Below are 12,145 nucleotides of genomic sequence, written 5' to 3' on the forward strand. Positions count from 1 at the left end.
CGCCACAGTGTAAGCTTTTGACACCAGTAATGACGGAAACTTATATGCTTTGGAAGGAAGCCTAGGTCAAAAAGAAAATCTGACAGCTGAAAATTGGAAACAATCGAAAAACAGAAACACCTCGGTGGACACAGCCCCTTACAGAGCTTTCTGCTGCTTGAAAACAGACTATTTATAGTTTATTTTTAAATCTGGAAACATCGTATTACCATTTATTTGCCGCTCTGATTCCACTCACAAAGCACAAAACAATGCAGGCTCATTCTTGCTCAAATCCAAGGTAAATTACCAACGAAATCATCTCTTACATGTGTTTTATAGATTGTAATCTGTTAATGCGCATGCGACTGGTGCACACCTGAGTTCGTGTGACAGCTTTTACATTAGCGATTTTTCATGCAAACCATGCTCCTTTCCGAACTAAACTACTAATGTGAAAGGCACCTGAAATCCATCTAAGGGCCTCTCTCAAAGTGCAGCCTAGGGACCCCTGACGACCATTACCTGCCCTTAGCCCTGAATAAATATCAGAAAGGGCTTAATTGCCAAGTGTGCTTTACAAACTTAAGGAATTTCTCTTAGTGACAGTATATAGTTAAAAATGACAAGACATGTAACAAAAAGTAAAAAAATATATAATGTAAAGACAGCACACTTTTGACAAAAGACAATACATGACAAAAGGGCAAGAGTATATTGTATAGATGTGCTAAATACTGGTTGCAATGTGCTATATACAAATTATGTAAGGGAATTGTGAACAGTATTAATTCAGTAGCCTAAATATAATAAATCTATATGAGTATAAGTAGTTGTAATTGCACATATTTTATTGCACAGTGAGGGAGAACGTTTAACTGTTCATGCAAGTCTTAACCAATCATGGGTATAATAGGTCGAGTCTTCTTAACAAAATGCTGGTGGGATAATTTTAATGGGACGCTGATTAAAGACAACTCGGAAATAACGGAGAAACCACATCCTGTATTGATTCAAAATAGGAGCGCTATTTCATTTTCAGATATGGGATGATTCTGTATTTTGAGGGAAGGGTGGCAATCCTATGTGTTTGGGAAACACTGAAATAAATGGGCTTAAGTGCAAAGTTTGGAACTATAATCCCCTTCATGTTCTTGCTCATTCCATTCTCACAATGCATATAAGGGAGTTAAGCAACTCTGTTTTTTAACAGCTCTGGGTTCAATTATTAGACCATAAATGACTTCATATTCAGTCTGAAAAATAAAATGAAAACTTTCTAGACAAGTTCAACATCAACACAGAAATTATTACCAGAAAATATTTTTTAAAAATCTTGGATGGTTGAATTGCTTTAACAATGTCAAAAGAGGGGGGTTGTTCTTCATGTAAAGTAAGCCATGTGTCTCCTGACACATAACAAGATATAAAAGGACAAGCACATATACTGGTATGCCATAGTTCCTCTAAGACAGCAGATGCAGTGATTCAGAAGTAAGTAACACACATATTCCGGAGAAATGCTGACATGATCATTAGAAGGAATAACACACAAGCTATTTCAGTGAAGCAATGTTTGCAATTTATTTGTTTTACTACATGTACATAATGCATTTTATAACTTAACAGTCTCTCTATTTTGTTTCTATTATGTAATCATGATATAAATTATGTACATTGTTTCAGCTTTGTATAAAAACATATTGTACTGTTTTTAATGCCTTATCAACCAGTTTAGGGAAATTTCCTTGAGCCTCGAACTTCTTTTCTCCAGCCACCCGTGAAGAAAGAACCCGTGGCAAGAAATAAACTGAAGGAAATAAATCCATCTTGTGTTAATGGAAAATCAAACATATTTTTACTTCATGTTGTTTGAAAGGCTTGGACATATGCGATATGCTTTGTTCAGTTTGGGGTTTGTTTTGTACTGTGTGATCCTGTTCCTCAATACACTTATTATACTTGCAGTATGTTTGGAAAGGACAATGCATCAGCCCATGTACATTCTGATTTTATGTTTGTCCATTAACTCTGTGTATGGTACAGCTGCCTTTTTTCCCAGGGTACTGACAGACTTGCTGTCTAATACAAACATAATCTCCTATGAGGCGTGTTTCTTGCAGAGTTTTGTTATTTTCTCATATACAACAAATGAGTTTGCAATATTAATGCTAATGGCATTTGACAGATTTGTGGCAATCAGTAAACCTTTAGAATATCATAATATAATAACTTTGAGGGTTCTTACAGCTTTAATCTTCATGCACTGCACTTTTCCAATGTTTTGTCTTGGTATCTCTGTTCCTTTAACTTCTAGACTAAAAATATGTAATAATAAATTGTGGAAGGTGTACTGCCACAATTATGAAATTGTTAAGCTCTCTTGTGCAAACGGTTTAATTAATAACATTTGGGGTATTTTTACATTGATTGTTACTTGTGTTGTTCCATTCATTTTAATATTATATTCATATGTTAGAATTCTTATAATTTGTCACAGAAGCTCATCAAAGTTCAAAAGCAAAGCTTTTCAAACTTGTATTCCACACATAGTTATCCTTTTAAATTTCTCAGTTGCCATTGTTTCTGAGATCACCTTAAGCCGGTTTGAGAATTTAGAAATGCCATTAGGGCTGTCTGTTCTTATTTCATTAGAGTTTATTGTTTTACCCCCCATCCTCAACCCACTTATTTATGCGTTAAATTTCACTGATATTCGCAAAAAGATTATTTCCCTTATGAAAACATCCAGGTAGATGTGTTGTTGTGTTGTGTAAATCTGGTAGAGTGTTTCAGTGAACATATTTCAATTGTAAAATCAAATAAATTGTAAAAAGTAAAGGACAAATAGGATCCCACTTTTCCTTTTTGATGCAATCGAAGTGCTTATATATGTTTGGTAACACTTTAGTAAAGGGAATAATAACCAGTTTTAACAAATTGCCTATTATCTTGCATATTACTATCATAGTGACTGTTATTTGTACTTATAAAGAACATATTAATACCTTATCCTGCATGACAACATTCTACATCCCTTATAACCCGCGCCTAAACCTGAACACAACAGCTGCCTTTTATACTTATTGGCACGATCACAGTTACATTTGTAATATATAATATTATGAAGCAACAGTGTTATAAGCTGGGGTCTCAAAAGACTGAAATACCAAAAAAATACAAAGAAATGATTCAAATTTACTTTGCAAATAAGGAAAGCAATTTTCCTGATATGTCCATACAACTCACTTTTCCCTACATAAGTCCACATGAAAGAATAAATGAAAATGATTAAGTAAATTTGGACATTTGATAATATCCACTATAAATTCAGACTGCCTGACATTTTACACTGTTTTACATTATACATTTACATAGCCAATGCCCGTCTTAATCTTTTGAGCCATACAAGTTTTCATAGCTGGGGTAAAAAATATTTCTAGTCAAGCTTAACTTCGTGTTTGATGCTAAAAATGCAAAAGGTCTTATTTAATAGTAAAGTAATTAAAATTAAGTTTAAAATTTAAAACAGTATTCCGGTTTGTGAATTTAGAAATGCCAGTCGGTCTTTCGATCATTATTTCAATATAGTTTACTGTTGTACCAACCATCCTCAACCTGCTTATTTATGCTTTAAACTTTAGTGATATTTTGCAAAAAAATTATGAAAGCATCCAGGTAGATTTGTTGCTGTACAGTTGTGCAAACCTTGTTGATCAAAAGAGTTTCAAGCAACTTCTTTTACAAAATCCCTGACCGATGAAAAAAAATGTTTTGCTTACATTCTTGGATCATCTCTTAATTACATTTAATTAAACTCTTTCAGAACAAATTTCACATTCGTTGAAGAGACCAACTTGACAAAGAAGACCATAAAGAGTATTATTAATTATAAGGGTCCTTCTTTCAATGTTTGCTTTTTCATACAATAAAGTTTTTACAATCAAGTGTTTAGTATGTATTAAACGGTAATCATTATTTGCACATCTCTAAGAAATCAGTTGCTTCTTGAAACCATTCTCAAAAAGAATATTGACAAACATCATCGATACTTGTGTGATGGAAACTATACTGCTCTCTGTGATTGACTGAAGCATTGTTTCAAATTTAATTCCCTTCAGAATAACAAGCAACGTAAAATGCATCTCATGCCTACACCATCTCTCTCACCACACAACAAACCATTTCACCCAAGAATTAATCACCTGGACCTGAAACTCATCACTACGCTTATGACACTCCATCTTTGTCAGGTCTCCATTATAGTAATGTTCTGTCAATAAGAACCTACCTGTGATCCCCTGTTCCAGTGCTTCCGATCTCTATTCCCTTCAGCGTCTCCCTAAAGAATCTCCCAGCTCGGCCAGTTTAATCAACCTCTACCAGCAACCTGTATTCAGTTCCTGGAATGATCTGTAACCTCTCCTGTGTCCCAGAGTGTGCTCTCCACCTGGTAAACCCAAATAAGAAACTTGTAATTACTAGTAATCAATCAGTATCAAGAACTCTCTATTTATCATTGTCTACTTTTTATCATTGTCTTTAATAAACACTGCTAATGATTGGTACCTCTGTGTCTGAGTCTGGTTTCCGTAACAGAAGACTGGACCATAACAACATGAAGATTGCAGGCAACAAACTGTTCCAGGAGCTGCTGGATTCCCTTTGTTGGCTTCTGTCAGTGCCAACTCAACCTGTCACCACACCTTCCTAACGCCGGTTCTGCCATCATTCACTTCTTCGGATCAACATTACACTGCCAGTCCAATGGTCACACCTGCGCCCTACAGCAGAGGATTGCTATGGCATCCATCTCCAGTGCTCACTCTTCCTAGAGGTGCAACCTCAACTTTTTCCGACTGAGGGAGCTTCCCATATTCCCATCATCTCATGGACTAACAGTGACATGATGAGGTGGGGCAATAAAGTGTTTTCCTCTCCTTCCACGACCAGTCTCTCCTGCTGCTGTGATTCCAGTTTACTCCATGTCAATCGAAAGTTCCCTGGAGAACCAATCTGTGGATATCCCTTAGAAATATGCTTCCTTCAAAGACGTATTCTGTGTAAAACCAACCCTTGCCACCACATCAACTATGGGACTGTTCCATCTACTGTACCTCGTTCCCGATGAACCAGTGCCCAGAGACAAAGTCTATCCACTTTCCATAGGAAACAGAATGCCATGAGGCTCCACAACAGTGTTACATTAATCCTCCAACTCCCCTGCTGCTTTGAGTTTCTTTTTTGTGGCCTGTGGACTATCCACTTTCTCTTGTCCCAGAAGCTTTGGAACAGCTTTGCAGAGCCAGGATCTTCACCAAGTTGGACATCAGAAGCGCATACAACCTCATCTAAATACGTGAGGGGGACAAGTGGAAGACAGCCATCATTGCCCCTACTGGCCACACATCCAGGTGTACTCCAGGTGTACTTTTAGTGCATTTAACTAGACTCATTTAAGCTCAACATTTCTTAAGATGATCTAGAACATCTTCAGTGCTTCCTTATATGAAATGCAAACTGATTTTAGACAAGACTCATGTTCCCTTTCTGTGTCCTGCAAATCGCAAGTCCAGTACGGTGTACCACAGGGCTCAGTCTTAGGGCCACTGCTCTTCGCATTATACTTGCTACCTCTAGGAGATATAACAAAGCGACACGGAATTAGCTTTCACTGTTATGCTGATGATACTCAACTTTATATTTCCTCGAGGCATATATTTCCTATATATTTATATTTCCTATATAACTCTAGACAATTGATATGCCATGGCAGGCAGGGTCACGTCTAGCGCCTCGACACTGCAAGCAGGGAGGCATCTGTCATCCCTACGCGGCTGTCATGATTCCACTATCATGTCATGTTTATTCTTGTTGTTTGAGTGGAGTCATGGCATAACCTATGGTTTTGTGTGAGATTGAGTGATCTTTCTCGTGTCTTGTCATTGTTCCCTACATCTCGTCCCTCGTCAGCTTTCCCTGAGTGCTAATCCCCAGCACCTGTTGCTCGTTTCGATCCTCTGTTGTTTCCCCTATAAAGAGTCCTCATGTTTCTTTGTCTCGTTGCTCGTGCATTACTTGTTGCTACTTGTTGCAAATGTTGCTGTATGTTACTCTGTTCATGTTCTTGTCGCTGTACTTGTGGATGTTCCTGTTTGCTTATCTTGTGCCTTGTTCCTGTTTCCCCGTGAGTAGTCAGTGTTAGTGTAGTGTTTATTCCAGTGTTTGTTTTGTTAGTAATAGTTTTAGTAAGTCAGTGTCCCTGTTTAAAGTATATTTATCCCTGTATTGTTTTCCCCCATCGTGGGTCCTTGTTTTGTGTTTATTTGTCATAATAAAAGTCTTCGTTGTTACATCATACCGTCTGTGTCTGCCTGCACTTGGGTTCTTCCATGTCATACCCTGACAGCGGCACCCTGAGACCTGCCCCATTGGGACTTTAGCTCAGAGAAAGGATATGTCTGTCCAGTGGGCTAGGTTCCGATGGAAGTGAGACGAGATGTAAATAAGCCTCTTTCCAATGTGCCACACTCTCCAAGGAATTCGACTCTGAAGCCAAATGCTGAAGAGGTCTCATATGCTTCAACGCGAGCAGCACGTCGAGGAAGCCATATTCCTCCCGGAGCCTCTGAATAAGACCCACAGGAGGGTCAGACAGCACTATATCGACTGTGCATGCTCAGTGGTGATGCACGCTATCATGGTAACAGAATCTAGTTCCATACCTAGATATGAAGTACTGTGCGCTGGGGCGAGCCTGCTCTTGTCCCAGTTGACCTTTAGGCCCAATTGGTCGGGGTGCCAGAGCACAAGGTCCATGTGTGTACATAACATCTCGCGAGTGAGCCAAGATAAGCCAGTCATCGAGATAGTTGAGGATACGCATGCCCTGCTCCCTGAGGGGAGCGAGAGCTGCCTCCTTGACCTTTGTAAAGGAGGTATAAACCCGAAGACATCTCGGCCAGAGGGATTGACTAGATTGCCCCCTTCGCCAGAAGGGTGGCTACCTCCGCCCGAAGTATGGGATTACTCTGGCCTCGAACTGAGGTGAACAGAATGCCCCGAAACTTGGGCGGGCACCTGGCAAACTGTATCGAGTAGCTGAGATGGATCGACCTCATTAGCCACTGTGATGGGTTGGGAAGCTGTAGCAAGGCCCCCAGATACCATGACAGAGGAACTATTGGGGAGATCTGCAACATGGTCCCCGTGGGGAGAGCGCGTCTGCTGACTTGCCTGCCTTAAGTCTTTGCTGCATGACGCACCGTCGAGTGGAGAGTGCTGAAGGCTGCGGAATTTGCATGACGCAACGTCAGGTAGAGGATGCTGCATACTTGAAAACGCCCAGGGAGGAAGGTAGCTCTCTTTGTGTGAAAGTAGGCACCTGAAATCCATCTAAGGGCCTCTCTCAAAGTGCAGCCTAGGGACCCCTGACGACCATTACCTGCCCTTAGCCCTGAATAAATATCAGAAAGGGCTTAATTGCCAAGTGTGCTTTACAAACTTAAGGAATTTCTCTTAGTGACAGTATATAGTTAAAAATGACAAGACATGTAACAAAAAGTAAAAAAATATATAATGTAAAGACAGCACACTTTTGACAAAAGACAATACATGACAAAAGGGCAAGAGTATATTGTATAGATGTGCTAAATACTGGTTGCAATGTGCTATATACAAATTATGTAAGGGAATTGTGAACAGTATTAATTCAGTAGCCTAAATATAATAAATCTATATGAGTATAAGTAGTTGTAATTGCACATATTTTATTGCACAGTGAGGGAGAACGTTTAACTGTTCATGCAAGTCTTAACCAATCATGGGTATAATAGGTCGAGTCTTCTTAACAAAATGCTGGTGGGATAATTTTAATGGGACGCTGATTAAAGACAACTCGGAAATAACGGAGAAACCACATCCTGTATTGATTCAAAATAGGAGCGCTATTTCATTTTCAGATATGGGATGATTCTGTATTTTGAGGGAAGGGTGGCAATCCTATGTGTTTGGGAAACACTGAAATAAATGGGCTTAAGTGCAATGTTTGGAACTATAATCCCCTTCATATTCTTGCTCTTTCCATTCTCACAATGCATATAAGGGAGTGAAGCAACTCTGTTTTTTAACAGCTCTGGGTTCAATTATTAGACCATAAATGACTTCATATTCAGTCTGAAAAATAAAATGAAAACTTTCTAGACAAGTTCAACATCAACACAGAAATTATTACCAGAAAATATTTTTTAAAAATCTTGGATGGTTGAATTGCTTTAACAATGTCAAAAGAGGGGGGTTGTTCTTCATGTAAAGTAAGCCATGTGTCTCCTGACACATAACAAGATATAAAAGGACAAGCACATATACTGGTATGCCATAGTTCCTCTAAGACAGCAGATGCAGTGATTCAGAAGTAAGTAACACACATATTCCGGAGAAATGCTGACATGATCATTAGAAGGAATAACACACAAGCTATTTCAGTGAAGCAATGTTTGCAATTTATTTGTTTTACTACATGTACTTAATGCATTTTATAACTTAACAGTCTCTCTATTTTGTTTCTATTATGTAATCATGATATAAATTATGTACATTGTTTCAGCTTTGTATAAAAACATATTGTACTGTTTTTAATGCCTTATCAACCAGTTTAGGGAAATTTCCTTGAGCCTCGAACTTCTTTTCTCCAGCCACCCGTGAAGAAAGAACCCGTGGCAAGAAATAAACTGAAGGAAATAAATCCATCTTGTGTTAATGGAAAATCAAACATATTTTTACTTCATGTTGTTTGAAAGGCTTGGACATATGCGATATGCTTTGTTCAGTTTGGGGTTTGTTTTGTACTGTGTGATCCTGTTCCTCAATACACTTATTATACTTGCAGTATGTTTGGAAAGGACAATGCATCAGCCCATGTACATTCTGATTTTATGTTTGTCCATTAACTCTGTGTATGGTACAGCTGCCTTTTTTCCCAGGGTACTGACAGACTTGCTGTCTAATACAAACATAATCTCCTATGAGGCGTGTTTCTTGCAGAGTTTTGTTATTTTCTCATATACAACAAATGAGTTTGCAATATTAATGCTAATGGCATTTGACAGATTTGTGGCAATCAGTAAACCTTTAGAATATCATAATATAATAACTTTGAGGGTTCTTACAGCTTTAATCTTCATGCACTGCACTTTTCCAATGTTTTGTCTTGGTATCTCTGTTCCTTTAACTTCTAGACTAAAAATATGTAATAATAAATTGTGGAAGGTGTACTGCCACAATTATGAAATTGTTAAGCTCTCTTGTGCAAACGGTTTAATTAATAACATTTGGGGTATTTTTACATTGATTGTTACTTGTGTTGTTCCATTCATTTTAATATTATATTCATATGTTAGAATTCTTATAATTTGTCACAGAAGCTCATCAAAGTTCAAAAGCAAAGCTTTTCAAACTTGTATTCCACACATAGTTATCCTTTTAAATTTCTCAGTTGCCATTGTTTCTGAGATCACCTTAAGCCGGTTTGAGAATTTAGAAATGCCATTAGGGCTGTCTGTTCTTATTTCATTAGAGTTTATTGTTTTACCCCCCATCCTCAACCCACTTATTTATGCGTTAAATTTCACTGATATTCGCAAAAAGATTATTTCCCTTATGAAAACATCCAGGTAGATGTGTTGTTGTGTTGTGTAAATCTGGTAGAGTGTTTCAGTGAACATATTTCAATTGTAAAATCAAATAAATTGTAAAAAGTAAAGGACAAATAGGATCCCACTTTTCCTTTTTGATGCAATCGAAGTGCTTATATATGTTTGGTAACACTTTAGTAAAGGGAATAATAACCAGTTTTAACAAATTGCCTATTATCTTGCATATTACTATCATAGTGACTGTTATTTGTACTTATAAAGAACATATTAATACCTTATCCTGCATGACAACATTCTACATCCCTTATAACCCGCGCCTAAACCTGAACACAACAGCTACCTTTTATACTTATTGGCACGATCACAGTTACATTTGTAATATATAATATTATGAAGCAACAGTGTTATAAGCTGGGGTCTCAAAAGACTGAAATACCAAAAAAATACAAAGAAATGATTCAAATTTACTTTGCAAATAAGGAAAGCAATTTTCCTGATATGTCCATACAACTCACTTTTCCCTACATAAGTCCACATGAAAGAATAAATGAAAATGATTAAGTAAATTTGGACATTTGATAATATCCACTATAAATTCAGACTGCCTGACATTTTACACTGTTTTACATTATACATTTACATAGCCAATGCCCGTCTTAATCTTTTGAGCCATACAAGTTTTCATAGCTGGGGTAAAAAATATTTCTAGTCAAGCTTAACTTCGTGTTTGATGCTAAAAATGCAAAAGGTCTTATTTAATAGTAAAGTAATTAAAATTAAGTTTAAAATTTAAAACAGTATTCCGGTTTGTGAATTTAGAAATGCCAGTCGGTCTGTCGATCATTATTTCAATATAGTTTACTGTTGTACCACCCATCCTCAACCTGCTTATTTATGCTTTAAACTTTAGTGATATTTTGCAAAAAAATTATGAAAGCATCCAGGTAGATTTGTTGCTGTACAGTTGTGCAAACCTTGTTGATCAAAAGAGTTTCAAGCAACTTCTTTTACAAAATCCCTGACCGATGAAAAAAAATGTTTTGCTTACATTCTTGGATCATCTCTTAATTACATTTAATTAAACTCTTTCAGAACAAATTTCACATTCGTTGAAGAGACCAACTTGACAAAGAAGACCATAAAGAGTATTATTAATTATAAGGGTCCTTCTTTCAATGTTTGCTTTTTCATACAATAAAGTTTTTACAATCAAGTGTTTAGTATGTATTAAACGGTAATCATTATTTGCACATCTCTAAGAAATCAGTTGCTTCTTGAAACAATTCTCAAAAAGAATATTGACAAACATCATCGATACTTGTGTGATGGAAACTATACTGCTCTCTGTGATTGACTGAAGCATTGTTTCAAATTTAATTCCCTTCAGAATAACAAGCAACGTAAAATGCATTTCATGCCTACACCATCTCTCTCACCACACAACAAACCATTTCACCCAAGAATTAATCACCTGGACCTAAAACTCATCACTACGCTTATGACACTCCATCTTTGTCAGGTCTCCATTATAGTAATGTTCTGTCAATAAGAACCTACCTGTGATCCCCTGTTCCAGTGCTTCCGATCTCTATTCCCTCCAGCGTCTCCCTAAAGAATCTCCCAGCTCGGCCAGTTTAATCAACCTCTACCAGCAACCTGTATTCAGTTCCTGGAATGGTCTGTAACCTCTCCTGTGTCCCAGAGTGTGCTCTCCACCTGGTAAACCCAAATAAGAAACTTGTAATTACTAGTAATCAATCATTATCAAGAACTCTCTATTTATCATTGTCTACTTTTTATCATTGTCTTTAATAAACACAGCTGCTTTGATTGGTACCTCTGTGTCTGAGTCTGGTTTCCGTAACAGAAGACTGGACCATAACAACATGAAGATTGCAGGCAACAAACTGTTCCAGGAGCTGCTGTATTCCCTTTGTTGGCTTCTGTCAGTGCCAACTCAACCTGTCACCACACCTTCCTAACGCCGGTTCTGCCATCATTCACTTCTTCGGATCAACATTACACTGCCAGTCCAATGGTCACACCTGCGCCCTACAGCAGAGGATTGCTATGGCATCCATCTCCAGTGCTCACTCTTCCTAGAGGTGCAACCTCAACTTTTTCCGACTGAGGGAGCTTCCCATATTCCCATCATCTCATGGACTAACAGTGACATGATGAGGTGGGGCAATAAAGTGTTTTCCTCTCCTTCCACGACCAGTCTCTCCTGCTGCTGTGATTCCAGTTTACTCCATGTCAATCGAAAGTTCCCTGGAGAACCAATCTGTGGATATCCCTTAGAAATATGCTTCCTTCAAAGACGTATTCTGTGTAAAACCAACCCTTGCCACCACATCAACTATGGGACTGTTCCATCTACTGTACCTCGTTCCCGATGAACCAGTGCCCAGAGACAAAGTCTATCCACTTTCCATAGGAAACAGAATGCCATGAGGCTCCACAACAGTGTTACATTCATCCTCCAACTCCCCTGCTGCTTTGAGTTTCTTTTT

The 12,145-nt window shown here is 37.9% G+C and overlaps 2 protein-coding genes across 2 annotated transcripts; both read left to right on the forward strand.

The window, feature by feature from the left end:
• The first annotated feature begins 1,817 nt into the window (after nt 1–1,817).
• LOC130429096 (olfactory receptor 51I2-like) lies at nt 1,818–2,735 on the forward strand. Its single transcript, XM_056757461.1, has one exon. The coding sequence runs from the start codon at nt 1,818–1,820 to the stop codon at nt 2,733–2,735; it is 918 nt and encodes a 305-aa protein (XP_056613439.1).
• Nucleotides 2,736–8,736: 6,001 nt separating this feature from the next.
• Nucleotides 8,737–9,654, forward strand: LOC130429095 (olfactory receptor 51I2-like). Its single transcript, XM_056757460.1, has one exon. It carries the CDS (start codon nt 8,737–8,739, stop codon nt 9,652–9,654), a length of 918 nt encoding a protein of 305 aa, XP_056613438.1.
• Nucleotides 9,655–12,145: the final 2,491 nt, after the last annotated feature.

The sequence above is a fragment of the Triplophysa dalaica genome, chromosome 9 (assembly GCF_015846415.1).
Source record: "Triplophysa dalaica isolate WHDGS20190420 chromosome 9, ASM1584641v1, whole genome shotgun sequence".
NCBI classification, from domain to species: domain Eukaryota; kingdom Metazoa; phylum Chordata; class Actinopteri; order Cypriniformes; family Nemacheilidae; genus Triplophysa; species Triplophysa dalaica.

Coding starts and splice junctions, on each gene's coding strand:
- LOC130429096 (XM_056757461.1), top strand. CDS start 1,818: ATGGAAAATCAAACATATTTTTACTTCATGTTGTTTGAAAGGCTTGGA.
- LOC130429095 (XM_056757460.1), top strand. CDS start 8,737: ATGGAAAATCAAACATATTTTTACTTCATGTTGTTTGAAAGGCTTGGA.